The following is a 23,169-nucleotide window of genomic DNA, read 5'->3' as shown; positions in this document are numbered from 1 at the left end:
ATGTGCTTATCTTTATGTTCTCACAAATTCTGTCAAAGTACAGGTTGATCACTCCTGCTTTCTATACTTTCTATATTTAAATATTTCTTGATCTATTGTGTTGCTGTTAGACAGATTATTAAATGCAATGTATTGGCCTTCATGTCCCTCTCATGTGTAAACTAGAGGAAGTATTAATTAGTATTTGTCAAAAATCTATCATCATTGTTACCAAGTACAAGCGTATAGGATCGTGGATGTGAATTACAGATGGAATGTTTCAAGCCTCACCACTAGAATAGCTTCAAGCTATGGTCAGATAAGGAATGAATGGCCTTGTATCTTCAAAAGAAATAACGTAGGATCATCATATAATTATCTTTAATTCATGGATTCGAACTTTCAAGTCGAGCTGTCGAGCTCATACAGAACAGCAGAAGGTGAGAATGGTTTTAAAATCGATAGTTAGTACTAGTTGGAGTTATAGTAATTGAGCTAAAGGGTTGACATTATGGATATGTATATTTAAAAGTTAATATATTACTAGGATTATGACGCCAGAAGAATAATCACAGCTTATAAAATCACTAAACGTCTTAGTCGACCTTTGACAAAACAAAAAAAAATTATTTAGAAAGCAAAGCTAGCTAGAATTTCTGTAATTATAAGTAGCTTCCACAGGCAACGAACAGAGTACACTGCACCAATATCACTAATCAATCAAGTTTCAGATATATATTAGCTAACTGGAGCAAATTCAAGTCTTTCAATATGGCTACGATGGTTAGGCCAGCTGTTGCAGAAAGAAACTACCATGTACCGCGGGTGCAATCTCCACCACGACCACAACTGCAAGCACAAGCTGTTGCAGACAATACTTATGTACCTGTGCAATCTTTTCCACCTCCATCCCCATCACAACCACCACCGCTACCTTTAGGAATTCAATATAATGCAGCGAAACCACCACAAAAAGGAAACTATTATCTGGTGGCTGAAGTGGTCTTAAGGATCTTATTGTTCTTATTCAGCCTTGCAGCTTTGTTGATTTTATTGACTAGTAAGCAAACAATCGAGCTTAGAACCCGAGATCCTCCCTATCATGGACCTTTTTCTCTCAAATACAACACTTATTCCCCAGCCTTCAAGTAAGTTATTCATATACTCCTAGCTAATTATATAGTCATTATTGGAAACTACAGTACAAGACATAGCACGCAATCTTCTACAGAAATAAGTTGTACTCGTATGCCAAGTCTATTAATAATTTCCATGACGCGTGATTAGTATATGAATAGCTCAACTAATTAATCTGTAACTTAATTTTGCGTGATCCATGCAGGTACTTTCTGGTAGCGGTCTCAGCATCTTCTGTATATAGCCTGATAACAACAGTCTTTGCTTTCCTTAATCTCTGCATCAAAGGTAGCTCTCGATCAGGAGACGTGCTTTACCAATTAATAACAACCTTAGACGTGGTAAGATTTTCCCTACCCTTCGTAGTCTAATAATTGTTCTGCACTTTTGAAAAATTGGTCGAATAATATACAGAACAACATGTTCTCACGCTAAAACTGTTTTTCACACAACGCAACCGGCTATTGCAATATAATACAGCTTTCTAAATGATATGCAGGTGATGTTAGGAATCCTTGGCTCAGCTTCTGGAGCTGCCACTGCAATTACTTATGTCGGATTAAGAGGAACAAGTAATAGTGTTTTCGAGTGGTACTCCATATGCGATTATTACGATACCTTCTGTTTGCACATTGGACTCTCAGTTATATCATCTTTGTTAGCTTCCCTTGTGCTAATAATTCTCATCTCTTTTTCTGTTTCTAGCCTTACCCAGAGAATAGCCTCGAGCTATGCTCAAGTAAGAAATGAATAAGCTGTGTGTTTTCTACGAAGAATATGTAAATAAATAATCTGATTTATATTTTCTGGTGCATTCATTGTTTGTATATAATTAGTGATGTAGCGGAAACAAGTTTCAGCTTAGTCGAATTGATCTGTTGTATTTAACTATGTTCTTGTTCTATACGTTGATTTCCTCTTTAATTACACGTGGATCATTAGGCATTGTTGATACAGAGGTGTTGTTTTCATACTCACCCTGAAATTCAAATCGGAGATTATGGAACTGAGTTGAAAAAATGATTCTTCGCTACCAAGTGGAAACTCTATCAAACCAGACTACCAGAGTGGTCATCCCATTCAATTTCATTTCGAAAAAGGGGAAAATGCAATTAGTTAGTCGATGGCAATAGTAGAAAACAACTGATCTAAACAACTAATGAAACATTATTTTGTGCTTATGGTAGGTTATATCCGAGGGTAGCTCAGCACAGCCCTCGCGGAGGTAGAAACCTTGACAAATATTACTGCTACCACGAATGCTGCAAATATATTTAGGATAACCTATAACCGGATTGTCGAACCCAGACATAGTATGTACTCCAATAATAACATCCTCTTTCACGTGTAGTGGATGCTCCGGATGACTAAAGTGCTCTAGTGTCGAATTCATCATCAGGGAAACAGAGAGCAGAAACTGAGGCTCGATCTGGAGATGTATCACTGGATCAACAGGTATTTAAAGTTTTAAACATTTATTCTCCATTCATGATGTTGCTCTACAGTTCTAACTTCTGTATGCCAGACAATGAAGGCACAAGTAATTCTGTACATGCTCATGCATATATTCCAAAGCATTTATTTAAGACCGTCAATTATCGGGATTTTCCAACTTCCAAGCTAATGATATACTCCCTCTATTTTGAAATATAAGTCGTTTGACTTTTTGGCACACATTATTAAATCCTTTGACCGTTAAAATTATTATTTTTAAAATTTTCTTTTTCTAAATAAAAGTATATGATTAATATTATAATTCAGAAAAAGAAAATTTTAAAAATAACAATTTTAACTAAGCGTCAAAAGACTTAGAAGTGTGTGCCAACAAGTCAAGCCACCTATATTTCAAAACGGAGGGAGTCAAACGGAAGAGTAGGTATTTTCTTTTTAACTAATGAAGAGTTTATCTGATCATGCTCTTCACATTTTAATCAATTCGGCACGGTTTAAGTGAGGAATAAACTACTATATTACATGACTAACCTAGCTGGTTTTACGTTACTGATTAGTTTTCTGATTTAATAGAATAGACGGTGTTCTTCATCACTATTTTAGTATTTTTTTAACCAGCAGTGCTTAACTCTATTTAAAATCAAATAGTACCTTGTTGTTATGAAATAATATATGTAGAAAGATAATTGAGAGAGCTAGATAAGAGATGAAGGAGTAGATTTCATTGTATTATCATATGGCTATACAAATGACCTTTATATAGGATTACAAGTGTCAGTTACAAGCAACTCAAAGATCTAGCTAGTGAAAAGCCAAAAGTCTAGTCACTGAAAAGCCAAAGGACATCCACATAAATATATTATTTATAACACTCCCCCTTGGATGTCCGTCAAATGAAATAATGTCTTGTTATAGCCTTCCTGGAAAAACCTTTTGGGAGAAAAACCAAGAGAAGGAACAAAACATTTATTTCATGATGTGCACGTGATGCTGCCTCGTTAAAAACCTTTCCAGGAAAACCCAGTGGGAAAAACCATGGATAAGGGAAAAAGAGTGCAGCGTGCATTTACTCCCCCTCATGATTATATCAAATAATATCTCTGAGTTGATGAGCTCCTTTGTTCCAGAACTTTTGCCTTCATTGAGTTGTGTAGCTATCATCATAAGCAGTCAGTGGAGCTTTCAGATATATAGTTGATGGAGTTCCCATCCTTGTAAAATATCATAATCTTGTCATGCTACACTATTTTTCCAGCTTTGGTCATCTTGGTAAATGATAAAATCACTATGTGCCTTTGTGATATAAACTTAGGATTTGTATAAATGATTTTTTTTCCCACTTGAGCGAAATAATGTTGGTATTATCTACAACACCTATTTAACTTTTGTTTTTAACAGATTGAGTATATGATTGCAACCAGAAGTCGCACGTAATAACAACCAGATGTTGTCTATATAATAAAATTAGTTTATTTTTTATCACACATTTTTTATATGTTTAATTTCTGAAGATGAAGGATGTCAACAGGGTATATATAATATGTTTAAACCCTTGATTACATTCCAGAAGAATGATATAGTAGTACAAATTATGAGCTTATCCTATATGATATAATACCCCTGAAGGATGGTTCTATATAAAGAATAGTATAATATTTGGATATAATAGATTTTAATTGAATAAATATTATATTGTGTCCCGCAGATACAATATTATGAAATTGATGTAATATTTGGGTTGTTAAATTCATGAGTTGATATCGTGATTAATTGTGGTTTACTAAATTTGAATTATTGATGAAAAGATTATGAATTGTAACAAATGATATCGTACAATAATATGACAGTATTAGAAAATCAGAGTATATCAACCATGATCGTAGCAATGGTCATGACATTACAAATACTTTGAGTCATATTCTTATTATGTGTATAAGTAATATTTCTCTTGATTGTTATAAAGATGACCAGTATCAGTACTTCATATCTAAAATGAGTCATCCAAAGGGGACGATTATATAGAATGCCTCATTATAGTTTTTCTAAATATAAGAATTGGAAAGAGAAAGTATAAAGCTCCGGAAGAGCATATATCAGGCTCCTGAAGAGCATGCACAAGGCTCTCGAAGGGCATATATATTTTATCTACTCTCTGAAGTACATTTTACTCTGGAAGAGCATGTATAGTATTGATGCAATTATACTCTCCCAAGAAGATTGAAGAATGAAATTTATATAATTTATCGCATTGAGATATCAAGGGCCTTTATATAGAATTTCATTCAGTGCACTAAAAAAAAAATTGGAGAAAGATTCTCCACTACTTTATAATAAGCATGATTAAAATTGATTTTGAAAGTAAACCAGAAGTTTACTTATAAGTTTATAGTTTGGCCTGACTAGCTAAGCCATCTGAATTTGATAAAGATGCGATAGTAATTTTATATGCACTTTTGTTGAAGAACCTGTAGATTCTTTTTATCAGTGATACATATAGTATTTGCCTATAAAGCAAAATTGATCACCAGCAAAGATATAGTTGTGATTTATCATCTTTGAGAATGAATTTATGAAGATATGGCATGAGATAAAAATATCATATTGTTGAACAGTGAGATATTTTGTGAAATATATGGTTGTAGACAAAGTTATTATCAACTCGCAGCCTGAAGCATGCGAGATTCATTATTTAGAATATATGCTTATAATGCTGGTGCATCTCATAATGAGTATTATCTCGTCCATAATAATTGTTGAGTATTTTGTATCAAATTTTTATCGATTCGTATCATATAAACAATTGTTCTTAATCTCTCCCCATCATAAATAAATTATTTGGTCATCACAGATTTTCCACCACGTTAGTAAGATCGATTCATATATTACATACGAGTGCATTTGGAATCATCAATATGTATTTGTTATGACTTGATTTAATGAGTTTGTTTTCCCAAAATCAGGGGGAGAAAATAAATAGCCGGTGAAAGTAGAAATATAAGAATGAATTATCATTGCCTCATCTTGATCCTCAAAATAAAGAATATGAACCAAAAGTTCATCAGATAATTCATTTTGATGACCAAAAATAGTGACTATGACACAAACACCGGCTACATATGCTCCTATGATATTAATGTCGCAGAAGGACAACCTCAAGATATTACTATGTCTAAAGAACGCCTGAAGCGTGATAGACAAGTTGGTTCCATATATATCTTATACAAAAGGTGAAAAGGAGCAATAATTGATGATGACTAGATTGAGAAATCAATAATTTTTGAAGGATCTCCGGAAGAGATTATAGACATGACATTGAAAAATCTCTGGAAGAGATTATATACATGAAACTTTGAGAAAATAAAAGTAATGAAAAATATTGAGATCTAAATATATTATGTCTTGTCCAGAATGAAGTGGCACCATAAATAGAATCGACGTCGATGATATTTATAGAACTTGAGGTTATTGAAAATGAGGATCATGAAGCAGAATTTGTTAGAAAATATTGATATAATTGGCCAAAGAATAAAGGATATAATCGAGGCAATTATAAATAAAAATTATTTGGACCAGTAGTCCTCTCACACTTGAAGTTGTGAAAATAGTGCGCCCTACGAATCATTATCTCTTGAAAATAGAGAAATATTTGAAACTGCAGTTAACACACCTGAAGGTGTAAAGTCAGTGGGATATGAATGATTATTTGTGTGAAAACAAAATGAAGTTTCAGAAATTATGAATGTAAAGCTCAAATAATTGTATGATAACCTTGTGTTGGTTATGAAGAGTAATAGTATTTGTGGTGGAAATGATTATTTGATTGTGAATTAGTCCCGCAATATGTGAAGGTTCAGTTTAAATTTTATACGACCCACTTGAAAATAATCATCCTAGAAGGATCTTGACTGCCAGAAGCAGTATAACAAACTCTCGAGAATTATACCCTCTCAAATGGAAAAGGGATTTGGACCAGTAGTCCAACACAAAATACATGTTATCATTGTATACCAAATTATAGGTGATAACTCATAAAGTCTCTGGCCAGAGCAGATGGAAACTAGAATGTGTTTCTAGTTGACATTGAAATGAGTTGCACCTCATAATTAAAATAGATCTATGTTACTTTTGGTGATAAAATATTTCGTGGTGTATATATTGAAAGAAGAATATCTCTCAATGAGTGATATTTCGTTATATGTGAATCCCAGAAGGATTACAAATATTGTACGCTGAACTTTGTGGACAGTTGAAAAAAAGAAATTCTCGATCCTGGAGAACCGTACAAAAATGTTTTATTTAACATGTTTTGATATAATTATAGATTTATTAAAAGCAGATTTTCCGCTTTTGATTAGTACTCGTTGCTAAGTAATTGCTCGCTCTAAAGGCGTGTGAATCCTGAAAGTTTATTCAATCTCCACAAATTTATCTCATAAGATTTTTAAGTTTATTTTGCAGGAGCAAAGTCCTCAACGGTTGATCAATATTGAATAAACTATATTAGAGTTTTTCCTTTGGTATAAAATGAGTTGTTGCAGGAACTTCTTATCACACTATTTTGACTTGGGCAATCTAAGATGACCAAAGCTGGAAAAATAGTGTAGCATGACAAGATTATGATATTTTACAAGGATGGGAACTCCATCAACTATATATCTGAAAGCTCCACTGACTGCTTATGATGATAGCTACACAACTCAATGAAGGCAAAAGTTCTGGAACAAAGGAGCTCATCAACTCAGAGATATTATTTGATATAATCATGAGGGGGAGTAAATGCACGCTGCACTCTTTTTCCCTTATCCATGGTTTTTCCCACTGGGTTTTCCTGGAAAGGTTTTTAACGAGGCAGCATCACGTGCACATCATGAATTCGCAACTTACATGTATCACATCAAAAATATTAACTAGTTTAAGTTTTAGAAAATTAAGGGGCTATTCCAAAATATCCAAAATCTCTCAAACATATAGTATAGTATCATAAAATGTAAAGAATGGTGAAGGGAGACTTACCTTAAAATCTTAAGTGATCAAATCATTTGAGTTCATGATTCCTTACTTCAAGAATGTCTTTGAAAGACCTTTAATATCGGAAAAACAATTCACTTCTCATAGCAAAAACAATCTTCATCGATCAACACATCGAAATTTTACAAACCATGATCCTCTTGAATAGAAGGTACACCAATCATACGAACAAAGTGAAAAGAGATACAACATACGTGCAAAGCGAATCGTGCTGATAACGTGTTATGAAATAATATATGTAGAAAGATAATTGAGAGAGCTAGATAAGAGATGAAGGAGTAGATTTCATTGTATTATCATATGGCTATACAAATGACCTTTATATAGGATTACAAGTGTCAGTTACAAGCAACTCAAAGATCTAGCTAGTGAAAAGCCAAAAGTCTAGTCACTGAAAAGCCAAAGGACATCCACATAAATATATTATTTATAACACTTGTATATATATTCTTCAACCCAAAAAGTACAAAAAGAGATATTAGAGTTAATTAAAAAAATATTAATATGAATTATTAGCGGCATATTTTAATAAATTAGCTCTATGACTGGCTAGGATATATTCTAACTATATTTTTAATTTCCAGATATTTCAACGGACAAGCTTGCAACATTTATTTGACTGCAAGTCCGTTTACTTTTCCTCCATTCATCAATCATCAGAGTGATAAGCAATTTTTATTAAATTTTCGAGAATCACCAAATTTTTATCAGAATAATAATATGTGTCTTATATATAATTCTAGATAGGAGTTAAAATTATATATAAAATTGAGATAATATTAAAAATGTATTTTTTTTTCAAATACAGATAAAAATAAAAATGATACAATAAAGAAGATCTCAATAATTCCACGTCCATACCAAGTAATAGTAAATCAGTGAATTAAGTTACCAATTTGTAAACCAAACTGCCAAATTTGATGCTTTTCCGACTAAATGGACAACTAATATTTAAGCCCTCAACTGATGTTCTAAAAATTCAACTCTGCAAAAAACAATAATTGCGGTAGCCATGCAAACCAGCTAAATTGTGCTAGCCAATATAATATTACTAAAAACCTTTAGCCGGCATTTTAGAATCCATCTTTGCTGATCTAGATAAATGCCCATCACAAAATTACTAATTCAAATAAATTTGAAATTCCTATTATCAGAAGTGATTAACTATGAACCAAATCTACGACGAGTAAGCTGGTTTGTTCCATATTTTAGAAATATAGGACTTCATGTTTCATTATTTTGTCCCAACATGCAAGGTATTTACATCCATCACGGGCGAAAAAAGTACGTGATACTTACAACCAGTGATGGATACAGAATTTCATATATGGTGTGTGACTAATTTAATATCAATAAATTTCATTCAATAATTGCTCAACAAGCAAGAAATATAATGATTTTATCAAATAATTTTCTGCGACATTCTCACAAATACCTTGTAAGCTCAGCTTTTTCTTTGTCAAAATGTATATTTTTGGAATTTGATAATTTTAAAAATTATCAAGACAATTTAGAAGCTGTATGTGTGGAGTTTGAGATGAATACAAAGATTTGTGAATTAAAGTCGTCGTTGGTGAATGGAGTCCGGAGAGTGAACAGGAGCTTAAGCAGAGAAGCTGATAGAATGATACTCCCTCCGTCTCTAAAAACTTTTCTCATTTGATATGTCGGGACTGTTCATAACACGAGACAAATTATTAATTTACATCTAATCTATAAGACTAAATATAGTCATGAGTGATCTTATTGGATTCATATTTACGAGTACCTTAATACGGTGAAGTTTTTATATTTAATATTAATACGAAATCAAAAATATTAATGATCAAAAGTGTGTGTTGGCAAGCGTGACAAAGAGAAACATGAAAAGTATTAAGAGACTGAGGTAGTACCATACAGACTAATGCTCACGTGCATAGACATATACAAAATTATAAAGATTTTTTTTATTTTAAATAATGGTGTGTCACATGACACACCATGCCAAACTGTACATCCGCCCCCTGCTTACAACCTGTTAATTTATCTATCAAATAATTATCACTCTACGTTCCCGAATGACAAGTTTACTTCAATCATGTTTTTCACATTTTAGTTAATAAGGCCACAGTTTAAATGAGGAATAAACTACTATATTACATGACTAAGCAGGTAGTTTTGTGTGACTAATTAGACTATCTAGTTATGTATTCGTTTTTATGATTAGTATAGCCGGTAGTGCCGATATTACTGTTGTTTTAGCAAGTAGCAGTGATTAACACTATTTTATATTAAAGATGTTTTATATGTTCTTTGACTAGAAAATAAGAAGAGATATTAGAGATAATTAAAAATATATTGAGAAAAATCCTCTTTGCTTTAGAAGAGTTATCTCGAATCGTGATTCAAAAATTTAAATTTGAGATATTCAATTTGGATCATTGAATGGTACACCGATCCAAATCATTTTAACATTAAAATATTGTTATTTTTATTATTTGATAATTTTGTTAATGTTATCAATAATAGATTAATTAAGATTAGAATATAATTAAAATGACAATTAATTATAAATTAAAATTTTAAAAAACATGAAATAAAATAATACTAATATGGACAGATAAACAATAATATACCTCAAAACAAAAATTAAATTATCGATTTAGTCGTCGACTAAATCAGTTTTTTTTCCTCCTAGAGTATCCATCTTGAACTTCGAAAGTTGAGTATTTGTAAGAAGAATATAATAATTTTAAGAATTAGTATTTTTATCTAATATTTCAATGCTTTTAATTTATTTTTATGAACCATTTATCTTTTTCGAATAATTTTGTAAGATTTTATCTTTGTCTAGTTATTGATTTTATTATTATAATCTATGGTTGGAGTTGGTTTTAGGACTCACTGGCATGTGTAGATCACAAAATATATATAATATTTTGTTGAAATTGTGATTAAAAAAACCATATATATGATGGTTTCAAAAAACCATAGTGTATATGATGCTCCCGTATAATTTGAAAATATAAAGTTATTTTTAAAAAAATCTTTGTTAATTGTAATTTCGTTTATGGACGATCCATGCAGACACTTTATGGCAGGCGCAGCTGTTGCAGCATCTTCTCTGTTGATGAATGAGTGTGATTAATTTCTTTAAACAATCAGTATAATTAATTGATGAGTGAATCTACACTTTTGTTTGGCCTTGTATCTTCAAGAGAATTAATAACATAGGATCATCATATAATTATCTTTAATTCATGTGATTCAAACTTTCAAGTCGAGCTCATACAGAACAGCAGAAGGTTAGAATGGTTTTAAAATCGATAGTTAGTACTAGTTGGAGTTATAGTATTGAGCTAAAGGGTTGACATTGAGAATATGAATATTTAAAAGTGAATATATTACTAGGATTATGACGCCAGAAGAATAATCAGAGCTTATAAAATCACTAAACGTGCTGGTCGACCTTTGACAAAACAAAAAAAATTATTTAGAAACCAAAACTCCTGAATAATGATCATGGATTCATGTATGAGCAAAGACTCTATCTAAAGCTATCTAGAACTTCTCTAATTATAAGTAGCCTTCCTCAGGTAACAAACAGAGTACACTGCACCAATATTACTAATCAATCAAGTTTCAGATATGGCTACCATGGTTAGGCCAGCTGTAGCAGAAAGAAACTACCATGTGCCGCGGGAGCAATCTCCACCACCTCCACCACGACCACAGCTGCAAGCACTAGCTGTTGCAGACAATACTTATGTACCTGTGCAATCTCTTCCACCTCCATCACCACCACCGCTAGCTATAGAAAATCAATATAATGCAGCGAAACCACCACAAAAGGGAAGCTATTATCTGGTGGCTGAAGCGGTCTTAAGGGTTTTATTGTTCCTATTCAGCCTTGCAGCTTTGTTGATTTTATTGACTAGTAAGCAAACAATCGAGTTTGGAACCGACGATCCTCCCTTTCATGGACCTTTTTCTCTCAAATACAACACTTATTCCCCAGCCTTCAAGTAAGTCTATTAATAATTTCCATGATGTGTGATGAGCATATGAAAAGCTCAACTAATTAATCTGCAACAAAAAATTTCTTTATTTTGCATGATCCATGCAGGTACTTTCTGGTAGCGGTCTCAGCATCATCCGTATATAGCCTGATAACAACAGTCTTTGCTTTCCTTAATCTCTGCATCAAAGGTAGCTCTCGATCAGGAGACGTGCTTTACCAATTAATAACAACCTTAGACGTGGTAAGATTTTCCCTACCCTTCCTAGTCTAATAAAGTAATAATTGTTCTGCACTTTAGAAAAATTGGTCAAATAACATACAGAACAAAATGTTCTCACGCTAAAACTGTACCCGTTAGTGCAATCTATTACAGCTTTCTAAATGATATGCAGGTGATGTTAGGAATGCTTGGCTCAGCTTCTGGAGCTGCCGCTGCAATCACTTATGTCGGATTAAGAGGAACAAGTAATAGTGTTTTCGAGTGGTACTCCATATGCGATTATTACGATACCTTCTGTTTGCATATTGGACTCTCAGTTATATCATCTCTGTTAGCGTCCCTTGTGCTAATCATCCTCGTCTCATTTTCTGTTTCCAGCCTTACCCAGAGAATAGCCTCGAGCTATGCTCAAGTAAGAAATGAATAAGCTGTGTGTTTTCTACGAAGAATATGTAAATAAATAATTTGATTTATGTATATTTCTTGGTGCATTCATTGTTTGTATATAATTAGTTATGTAGCGGAAACAAGTTTCAGCTTAGTCGAATTGATCTGTTGTATTAAACTATGTTCTTGTCGTGGCAAAAAACAAACAAACTATGTTCTTGTTCTGTACGTTGATTTCCTCTTTACTTTTTAATCTATGAATCGTAAGAAATCTTTGAATTCTAAGATAAATATTATTTTATTCGTTTAGCAGAAAAAATATGCTAGATGAGACGGAATAATCTCATAATGAATCATCCTCCTTACCATTACTCAAACAAACCCTACTTTATATCAGCACTGCCGCATGTCAACTTATCCTTTGATCGCTGACATTATCTCCGACCAACCATTAACTTGTTAATTTATTTTCTCTTCCTCATTAATTAGAGTTTTCACCCATTCTCTTTCTTCCTTATTTCTCACATATTTCACTATTTCTTTTTAATTACAAACTACAGTAAATTCTCTATCATTTTCGTTTCTCATCTATTTCAAAATCTTAATTTCATATTATTTTATTTTTATAAATGCTTATCAATTATTTTATATTTTAAAATACAAATATAGAAAATTAGAAAAAGGATATAAACAATGTAGCCAAAGAAAGTTTTTAAAAATAAATAGATAAATAATGGGACAGCATTGAAAGATGAAAGATGAAATATATAGATAACTGATGTACAAACAAACGAATTTTTCTTTTTGGCAACGGTGCAAAACCAAAAAGGTTCAAACTGCCGGTACTTCAGAATTCAATGCAAGTTAATGGGTGAAGGAGTCGAAACCAAAGAGTTGTTTAGAGAATGTAACTTTGAAATCAACATTCTACACTGTTGCACTTCTCTATAATTTGAAATGAGTTCTATAAAATCCTCCCCTGTACAGTCACTTTAAGCACTCTGTAATAGCTCACCTGTAACTCGGAGTTTCTTTAGTTGCAGATGTGAGATGACCAATAAGGAAGTAGCCGTTGGAATTGATCTAGGTACTACATACTCTTGCGTTGGAGTATGGCAACATGATCGAGTTGAAATCATCGCAAATGACCAGGGTAACAGAACTACACCCTCATGTGTTGCTTTTACTGATTTGGAGCGTTTCATCGGTGAAGCTGCTAAAAATCAGGCTGCTTTTAATCCTGCAAACACTATTTTTGGTACTTTATCTTGTATTATTTGTTACTAGTATTTTACCCGGTTACTTATTTTTTTAATAAAATTAGGGGTGCTCTTTGATTGGTCATCAAAATCATTTTTCTTTTCTAATCGGTTAACTGCATGTTGTGATAGATTCATACACATGAAGTTTCATGTGTAGTGCATCTTAATTTAAATGTGCTTTAAGTGCTTTATATATATTTGTATAAACAGATGCTAAAAGGTTGATTGGGAGGAAATTTTCGGATTCAACAGTGAAAGATAATATGAAGTTCTGGCCATTTACGGTGGTCGGTGATTCTGATGACAGGCCCAAGATAGTTGTGAATTACCGAGGTGTGGAGAAACGATTCTCACCCGAGGAGTTGTCTTCCATGGTTCTCTATAAAATGAAAGAAACTGCTGAGAAATACTTGGGAAAGGAGGTAAAGAATGCTGTTGTCACTGTCCCTGCGCACTTTAGTGATTCACAGCGCCAGGCGACGAAAGATGCAGCAAGAATAGCTGGACTCAATGTATTGAGAATCCTTGTTGAGCCGACAGCTGCTGCAGTTGCTTATGGTCTTGACCAAAAGCTTACAAGTAGCTCATCAGGGGAGAATATAGTTCTTGTTTTTGATCTTGGTGGTGGTACTTTTGATGTTTCTCTCCTTAATATTGCAAAGAATAGCTGTAAAGTAGTGGCTACTGCAGGTGATACTCACCTTGGAGGTGAGGACTTTGACAATCGTTTGCTGAAATATTTAGTTGAGGAATTTTCAAGGAAGCATGGAAAAGACATAAGTAAAAATGCTAAATCCTTGAGAAGATTGAGAAATGCTTGTGAAAAGGCGAAGAGGGTTTTATCTCACAGTGCTATGACAACAGTTGATATAGATTCTTTGTATGAGGGAATTGATTATCATGCAAAAATTAGTCAGGCCAGATTTGAGGCTTTAAATTTGAATCTATTTAGAAGTTGTCTGGACACTGTAGAGAAGTGTTTGAGAGATGCTGAGATGGACAAAAACAATGTACAGGAAGTTGTGCTTGTGGGTGGATCTACTAGAATTCCCAAAGTGCAACAGTTGCTGCAGCAGTTTTTTAATGGGAAGGAACTTTGCAAGAATATAAATCCTGAAGAGGCTGTTGCTTATGGGGCAGCTGTCCAAGCTGCCATATTAAGTGGCAAGGGTAGTCAGAATATCAAGAATTTGATGGTGCTTGATGTTACTCGACCCATAAATGGGCTTTCGAGTGAGGGGGAATGTTAGAACATGATCCAAGGTTTTAGGAGGAGGGTTTACCAGGATCATGTTCTAACATTCCCCCTCACTCGAAAGCCCATTTATGGGTCGAGAGTGGATCACGGGCGCCCATCTCTTGGGGCATAACTTGCCTTCGTGTCCTTAATAAATTCTGAGAATATTGGGGGTCACAGGGAGTCGAACTCGAGTCTCCCGCGAGCCTAAGCTCTGATACCATGTTAAGTGACCAATTCTCCTAAAAGGTTTTAGGAGAATTGGTCACTTAACATGGTATCAGAGCTTAGGCTCGCGGGAGACTCGAGTTCGACTCCCTGTGACCCCCAATATTCTCAGAATTTATTAAGGACACGAAGGCAAGTTATGCCCCAAGAGATGGGCGCCCGTGATCCACTCTCGACCCATAAATGGGCTTTCGAGTGAGGGGGAATGTTAGAACATGATCCTGGTAAACCCTCCTCCTAACACCTTGAGGTTTTAGGAGAATTGGTCACTTAACAACTCCTCACTCTCTTGGTACTGAAGTAGGTAATGATGATCTCATGGATGTAATTATTCCGAGGAACACAACTTATCCCATTTCAGTGGAACAAACATATTATAGAATTAAAGATGATCAAAAAGCTGTTAGAATTGGAGTATACGAGGGGGAGAGTACAAGAGTGGCAGATAATAATTTACTTGGGGATTTTGTACTATCTGAACTGCCTCCTGCCCCAAGCAGCAAAGATGATATTTTGGTGACCTTTACAATTGATGCCAACGGGGTACTAATTGTTTTTGCAGAGCATAAGAGTTCTGGACTGAAGAACAGCATTAAATTTATCAAAGGAGGAACGCTATCAGAGGAGGAGATTGAAGTGATGGTAAAGGATGCTGAACGTTTGAAGGCTGAAGATGAGGAATTCAGGAAAAAGGTCAAGGCAATACTTGCATTTGAGGATTATATACATAACATGAAAGCCATCAGCCAAAAGAACTGCATGCTTGAAGCTTCTGTTAAAGAGATGCTAAGTTATTATTTCAAGGAGGTAATTGAATGGCTAAACTCAAACAAGAATGCTGAACTATATGAATTCAAATACAAGAAGCTGCAGCTCGAAGCAATCTGCAATAAATTCATTCCTGGCAGTGAAGGTATGGAGATTGAGGACTATGAGTAATGTCCATGTAACCATGTTCACATGTAAGATTCTAAATGCTTGTTATGTTTCAGTGTTTGGATATATTAGCTATGTTCTGGAAACAAGTTTGAGCTTATAGTCTGACATTACTTTGTATGGGTTTTATCTGATTTTTATGAAGAAGTCTTGTGATCTCAAATCATATGTCAAAATTAGTCCAAAACTATTTCATTTTACTAATTTAGCTATATTTAGAAAATTTGAGGTTTAACCATGCCTATGAATCCGTCTAACCCGTCAAGAAAGTCCATAGCAATCTTTAATTATATATTGTAAATTTGTAATGTGAGTAGGCCGAATTCGATCTGCTGCTAGTATCTAACTTGAATGCGATCACATCCATATGAGCTCTACTTTGATCCTGAATCTTCTGTTCTGTATCTACGGAGATGTAACGAAGGAGTTGTAATCAGAGACCATTTCAGCAGAGACAGTGTTTTTGCAGCTCAAGTTCTGCAAGGAAACCTCAGTCCTCAGGAACAAGAGTTCTTCAACAACTTATCAATTATCATAAACATTTTCAAATTAATCAAGATTTTCATGTACATGAGCTTGACTTACAGAAATTTTTATGTGCCAATGGTGCCATCAGCTCCATTACCACGGCAAGTAATTCATTTACCAGCTATAGTAGATGTGGATTTTATGAAAGTAATATTTGACATTTACATTATAGTATTTGAGTAATAACATTATAATATATTAAAATGAGATTTTACTCAATATTAATATAAAATAATATAAAAAAATCGAATAGTTAATAAATCAAATTATCAACGTTTTCTTTCTAAAAATGCTTAGTTAAAATTATAGTTGACATATCAAATTAAGATATAAAAACAATTGATGAGACATTTGTATTGTGGAAAATTATAGCGAAAATCAACATACTTAGGGGCCGTTTGGTTTGATTCAGAAAAATGGAATGCAATTCAGAAAGAGAAACGAAGGGAAAGGAAAAGAATGATACTGAATTGTATTACCAGTTTGGTTTTGATCTGGAAATAAAATGAAAAATTATATGATTATCTTTATATTTGATTTTCAGAGATTAAATAATATCAAAGACTCAAATATATTTATGTTTATAATAATAAAATTTATTTATGTTTTTTATATTTTTATACAATTTATTATTTTAAAATGTCATTAATGTTTTAAATACCTTGACTTATAAATTATATCATAATTATTTTTAATACATAATCTAAATTAAAATTTATTTTTGATTTTCAAAGATATTTTATATGTTACTTCTTATTTTAATGAATTCTGAAATACATTATAAATGAAAATGAAAAAAAAATTCAAATGGAAAGGAAATACCAGGTGGGGTGGGGAATGGAGTATGGGGAATTTTGGGTAAACCTAAAACTAAAAAGAAGGAAAGGGAATGAAAATTTTTTCAAAACAAACACCAACAGAGAGAACTAGATTTCTTGTTTCCTTTTCCCTTTCTTAAATACCCCGGACGACCTCTTATTATATTTATTATTCAAAAAAGACACAAATTATTCTAAGGGAAATTATCGGATATACAGCTTTTTATGTTTTTTATTGCAAACTTACTACTACATTCAATTAATTGCACATTTACGTTTTGAGTAGGGAAAATGAGGTGAAAATTGCATTAATACGATACGATCGTCCCACTCCCCCATTTACCCCCCTCTCTCTCTCTTCACCCACCCTCTTCTCATATCCTTCTCCTTCTCTTTCTCTCTCTCCTCCATCTCCATTTCTTTAATTTCTTTTCTCTCTCTTTTTACCTCTCTCTTTCTCTCTGTCCTCGCTCGTTTTTCCTTCTCCCTCTATCTTGATGTCTCTTTACACATTCGGGGGGAAGAGTCGGGGTTAGATAGATAGAAGTGAAAATGGATTCTAATGGTGATGGTGGGTAGTGAAGGAGGATGAGGCCGACACTCGGCGGTGGCTGAAAGAACGGGTATATGAGAGAGGTAAGTGTGGAGCAGAGAAAGTGTGCTAATTGTTTTTGAGTTGATTTCTAATTTGTTGCTTTAGTTGATTTTGTGGTTGCAATGTTTGTTGATTTTGATTTTGTGATTGTTTTTGGGGTTGTTTTTGTGTTATTGTTATCGGCCCCGCAGGGGCTTTTTTTTTGGCCATTTGCAACTAGTTGCAACTTATTATGCAACTAAAGGTAACTTTCAAAAGATTTTTTTAAGTTGCATTTGTAGTTGCATACATGGTTGCTAGCGTTGCAGATATGGTTGCATATGCAACCTCCGTATTTTTGCAAATATATTTTGAAGTATAGTATTTTTGCAATTTGTTTTAAAAATTGATAGTAATTTTGCAAAATATCATTTAGACTTGGGTATTTATGAGAAAAGCCCTTATTCTAATTACTTCAAGAAAATCTGAAAACTATGACACGTGCATAGGGTATAGCACAGTAGCACTACAGCCAGCCCAGCAAGAGCATGTGCGCCATTTACCAGGAAAAGGAAAATCCAAATGGGCCGGCCCAATTAAAAATGTAAAACTCAGTTACCGCTGTCGGAGATGTAATTCTAGGGTTTTACTTGGAGTGAAAAGTAGAGTGAGAACCGGCGCGAGTTTGAAACTTTGGAGACTACAGAGCGCGTATATTACCAATTTATTACAACTTTACTAGTTACTTTACTTGTTTAACAGAGAATATGTTCATCATTAACAAGGTAATTTTTCATTTACTACATCCTCATGGATTATTAATCATGTTTTAATAGTACAGTGCTAATACCTTGGTTTTGTTCACTCTTTATCAATAGTCATTGACATATCATTTATGTTTTGTCTATTTGGTTGTATACTTGTATCGAATTTTCTATGGTGTGCCCATGGGCACACAATAGTCACTAATTTTCATGAAAATACTAGCTCCTAATTGGTGGATAGGTAATAAATGTTTGTGGCCCCCTGCATTCACACCAATTCCACCAATCAAAATAGCCCATTTTCATAAAAGTTTGTGATTATTGTGTGCCCTTGGGCACACATTAGAAAGACCGTACTTGTATTGAGTGTGGATCAATTTTGATTGACTTTTTGATCTAGGGTGTTTATTTTAGCTTATTTTTCTTAAAAATTTCCAAGGAGTTACTTATTATTTAAAGTGGAGAAGCCGGGAAGAAGTTGATTATATTTGTTCATGAGAAAAGGCACCAAAATAAGTTTAAATTTTTTGTATTTTGCTATATTGTCTAAGATCATTTTCGACACCTTGAAAACAATCTGAAATGGTATATTTCAAATTATACAAGTCGAGTTCTAATTTCCAATTATTTAGAAAAAATTACCTTTATTTAGATGCCATGCAACACCAAAACACCAAATTAGTGTTACATTTGGCGTAAAACTTGCTCCAATCTAACATCACCAAATTTGGTGTCAAAGTATTGATTTGATGTCATTTTTACATTAAATTTGGAGTTTTTTAAAATCCCCACTATACCCCCATACTTGTTAAAGAAAACAAATTTATTTCTTCCATGTCCCATTTAAAGTTGTTTTATCTTATTTTTTTATTCTTCAATCATAATCAATTTCAAATTTTCATAAACATGGTTAAATTAACACTTCAATATTGATATAAATAACTTAAGAAAGAGAAAATATTTTATTTAATGTGGAAAAAATTCTTTTTGGTGTAGGAAATGGTGTTGATTGGCTGGAGTGAAATTTTGGAATGGTCTAGTTTTCACACCAAATTGGTGTAGTTTTGTCACCAAAATAGTGTCATGGGTTGGAGATGGTCTTAGAGTTGATAAAATGAAATCTAATATTTAAATGTTATCGTGAACCAAATCAAGAATTTGAAATGAATTTCAAGTTACCAAGGACCCTCGAAGAAATTCCCTCCCCATTATCACCTGTCTTATACTCTAGTTTATAACTGAAACCAACTTTCCGGCTCTTTTTCTTTATTAAAAACTGTAAGAAGACACCAAGTTATTTGGAAACTAACTGATTCATTAACAACAAACAGAAGTGCTGGAACATCAATCAGATTTTTAGGGAAAAGTGCAGAACCAAGTCCAAATGCCTATACTTCTGAATTTAAACTAAGTTGATTGACGAAAGAAATGAATACAAAGAGATGTTTAGAGAATGTAATCTGAAATCAACAATTTAACTGCTGCACTTCTCTATGATGCGCAAATAAGTCCTATAAGATCCTATTCTGTAAAGTAGCTGTAACATAATCTATAATAGCTTACAGATAATTCTGGAGTTTTTTCTTTAATATAGTTGCAGGATGGTCAATAATGGAGTAGCGGTTGGGATCGATCTAGGTACAACATATTCTTGTGTTGGAGTATGGCAACATGATCGAGTTGAAATCATTGCGAATGACCAGGGTAACAGAACTACACCCTCATGTGTTGCTTTTACTGATTCAGAGCGTTTCATCGGTGAAGCTGCTAAAAATCAGGCTGCTTTCAATCCTGCCAACACTATTTTTGGTACTTGTATTATCTGTTAGTATCTGTTTAGAGTTTAATATGTGGTGCACCTGCATCTTATTTAAAAGTGCTTTAATGCTTATATAAATATTTTGTGTACACAGATGCTAAAAGGTTGATTGGGAGGAAATTTTCAGATTCAACTGTGAAAGATGATATGAAGTTCTGGCCATTTACGGTGGTTGGTGATTCTGATGACAGGCCCAAGATTGTTGTGAATTACCGAGGTGTGGAGAAACGATTCTTACCCGAGGAGTTGTCTGCCATGGTTCTCTGTAAAATGAAAGAAATTGCTGAGGAGTACTTGGGAAAGGAAGTAAAGAATGCTGTTGTCACTGTCCCTGCGCACTTTAGTGATTCACAGCGCCAGGCGACAAAAGATGCAGCAAGAATAGCCGGACTCAACGTATTGAGAATCCTTGTTGAGCCGACAGCTGCTGCAATTGCTTATGGTCTTGACCAGAAGCTTACAAGTAGTTCATCAGGGGAGAAAATAGTTCTTGTTTTTGATCTTGGTGGTGGTACTTTTGATGTTTCTCTCCTTAATATTACAAAGAATAGCTGTAAAGTACTGGCTACTGCAGGTGATACTCACCTTGGAGGTGAGGACTTTGACAATCGTTTGCTGAAATATTTAGTTGAGGAATTTTCAAGGAAGCATGGAAAAGACATAAGTAAAAGTGCTAAATCCTTGAGAAGATTGAGAAATGCTTGTGAAAAGGCGAAGAGGGTTTTATCTCATAGTGCTGTGACAACTGTTGATATAGAATCTTTGTATGAAGGAATTGATTATCATGCAAAAATTAGTCAGGCTAGATTTGAGGCTTTAAATTTGGATCTATTTAGAAGTTGTCTGGACACTGTAGAGAAGTGTTTGAAAGATGCTGAGATAGACAAGAACAATGTTCAAGAAGTTGTACTTGTGGGTGGATCTACTAGAATTCCCAAAGTGCAACAGTTGCTGCAGCAGTTTTTTAATGGGAAGGAACTTTGCAAGAATATAAATCCTGAAGAGGCTGTTGCTTATGGGGCAGCTGTACAAGCTGCCATATTAAGTGGTGAGGGTAGTCAGAATATCAAGAATTTGATGGTGCTTGATGTTACTCCTCAATCTCTTGGTATTGAAGTACATAATGATGGTCTCATGGAAGTAATTATTCCGAGGAACACAACTTATCCCATTTCAGTGGAACAAACATTTTGCACAGGTTATGATGGTCAAAAATATGTTAGAATCGGAGTATACGAGGGTGAGATGCCAAGAGTGGCAGATAATAACTTACTTGGGGAGTTTGAACTATCTGGGCTGCCTCCTGCCCCAAGAGGCAAAGATGAAATTTTGGTGACCTTTACAATTGATGCCAACGGGGTACTAATTGTTTTTGCCGAGCATAAGATTTCTAGACTGAAGAACAGCATTAAAATCATCAAAGGAGGAACGCTATCAGAGGAGGAGATTGAAGTAATGGTAAAGGATGCTGAACATTTGAAGGCTGAAGATGAGGAATTCAGGAAAAAGGTCAAGGCAATACTTGCATTTGAGGATTATATACAGAACATGAAAGCCATCAGCCAAAGCAACTGCATGCTTGAAGCTTCTGTTAAAGATATGTTAAATTATTATTTCAAGGAGGCAACTGAATGGATAAACTCAAACAAGGATGCTGCAATATACGAGTTCAAGTACAAGACGCTGCAGCTAGAATCAATCTGCAATAAGCTCATTCCTGGCAGTGAAGGTATGGAGATTGAGGAATATGAATAATGTCAGTATTTACTTGCAAGATTCTGAATGTTTGTTGTGTTTAACTGTTTTGGATATCAACAATTTAGCTATGTTAGCCTATTGGGGTAATCTGAATGTGTATTAGCTGTTGGTCTAATCCTCTGATTTTTGTGAAAAGAGCAACTTTCTTTGCAAATACTTTCTTCTGTTATCCCTTATTATATTGCCAAAACAGTATTGTTTAGATTGATATTGATATGATTTCAGGTTTTGATGCGAGTCTTTGAATTCATTTCTTCCGATTAATTTTTTTTCTATTAAATATAATAAAAAATAAGTTTACAGAAAAATGATAGTAATATTTTTCTTAAATATGAGTTACTACTATGCGATTTATAATCCAATAAATTATGTTTTTCCTGATACGTATGCATTGAATGTATTGTAACATATTAACCGAAACAACGAGATTCCTTAACAAAATTTTCACCGTATCAATATCTGTAAAATCATCTTTACATGCTTTTGTGAATAATCTAATTATACAACTATATGCAAATTAATAATAAATCATTAATATGCAAAATAAGGTAATAAAATAAATACTATCTTCAATATAAGTAAATATAAAAATAAAATAAAAAATAAAAAAGGTCTGTCCTGTTAGTCTGTTACATAGAGGAGAAAGTGAAATATAGTACATTGAAATATTTTATTATAAAATTAATAGAAAACAAAACGATTATTTGTTTAGTTCGTTATTTGTTTCACAATCGGATTGTAGTTGACAGTTCGGATTTGTCCCGACTGAGTTTGCATTTCGTATTAATAAAATTTTTTGTTTGTCAAAAAAAAAAATAAAAAAAAAAATATTTCAATGACGTTGGACTAGCCTGGGCGAAAGAATACAACTGGGCCGCCCGACTAAAATATTAAACTGAGTTGCTCCCGGAGCCGGAGGATATGTCATTCTAGGGTTTTTTTTACTTGCTGGAGTGAAAAAATAAAGATAAATGGCGCGAGTTTGAAGCCTTTGAGACTATAGAGGCGGGGAAACTGCAAACTTATTACTGTAAGGTTGTGT

At 33.6% G+C, this 23,169-nt stretch overlaps 4 protein-coding genes across 6 annotated transcripts; all 4 read left to right on the top strand.

Annotated features, from left to right (window-relative positions):
* The first annotated feature begins 664 nt into the window (after positions 1-664).
* LOC108198471 (CASP-like protein 1) lies at positions 665-2,004 on the top strand. The gene is made up of 3 exons (XM_017366226.2): positions 665-1,127; positions 1,322-1,457; positions 1,616-2,004. The coding sequence occupies exons 1-3, from the start codon at positions 751-753 to the stop codon at positions 1,868-1,870; spliced, it is 768 nt and encodes a 255-aa protein (XP_017221715.1). The 5' UTR covers positions 665-750; the 3' UTR covers positions 1,871-2,004.
* Positions 2,005-11,113: 9,109 nt separating this feature from the next.
* Positions 11,114-12,427, top strand: LOC108199043 (CASP-like protein 1). The gene is made up of 3 exons (XM_017366802.2): positions 11,114-11,600; positions 11,702-11,837; positions 11,989-12,427. The coding sequence occupies exons 1-3, from the start codon at positions 11,224-11,226 to the stop codon at positions 12,241-12,243; spliced, it is 768 nt and encodes a 255-aa protein (XP_017222291.1). The 5' UTR covers positions 11,114-11,223; the 3' UTR covers positions 12,244-12,427.
* An 819-nt stretch (positions 12,428-13,246) lies between these two features.
* On the top strand, positions 13,247-15,869 carry LOC108198470 (uncharacterized). Its single transcript, XM_017366225.2, has 3 exons — positions 13,247-13,461; positions 13,676-14,698; positions 15,235-15,869. Exons 1-3 carry the CDS (start codon positions 13,254-13,256, stop codon positions 15,867-15,869), a joined length of 1,866 nt encoding a protein of 621 aa, XP_017221714.2. The 5' UTR covers positions 13,247-13,253.
* A 1,673-nt stretch (positions 15,870-17,542) lies between these two features.
* LOC108197763 (heat shock cognate 70 kDa protein) lies at positions 17,543-22,364 on the top strand. Of its 3 annotated transcripts, none has more exons than XM_017365457.2 (3): positions 17,543-17,848; positions 20,145-20,374; positions 20,464-22,364. In XM_017365457.2, exons 2-3 carry the CDS (start codon positions 20,152-20,154, stop codon positions 22,122-22,124), a joined length of 1,884 nt encoding a protein of 627 aa, XP_017220946.2. In that variant the 5' UTR covers positions 17,543-17,848; positions 20,145-20,151; the 3' UTR covers positions 22,125-22,364. The 3 variants fall into 3 exon arrangements, with proteins under 3 accessions (XP_017220946.2, XP_063938515.1, XP_017220947.2); XM_064082445.1 differs by having other exon boundaries at positions 17,543-18,571; positions 20,145-20,359; XM_017365458.2 differs by having other exon boundaries at positions 17,543-18,571.
* Positions 22,365-23,169: the final 805 nt, after the last annotated feature.

This window comes from Daucus carota, chromosome 8, assembly GCF_001625215.2.
Source record: "Daucus carota subsp. sativus chromosome 8, DH1 v3.0, whole genome shotgun sequence".
In the NCBI taxonomy this organism is placed as follows: Eukaryota; Viridiplantae; Streptophyta; class Magnoliopsida; order Apiales; family Apiaceae; genus Daucus; species Daucus carota.
Note: the sequence above shows the minus strand (reverse complement) of the source record. Positions and strands in the feature narration are given on the sequence as shown.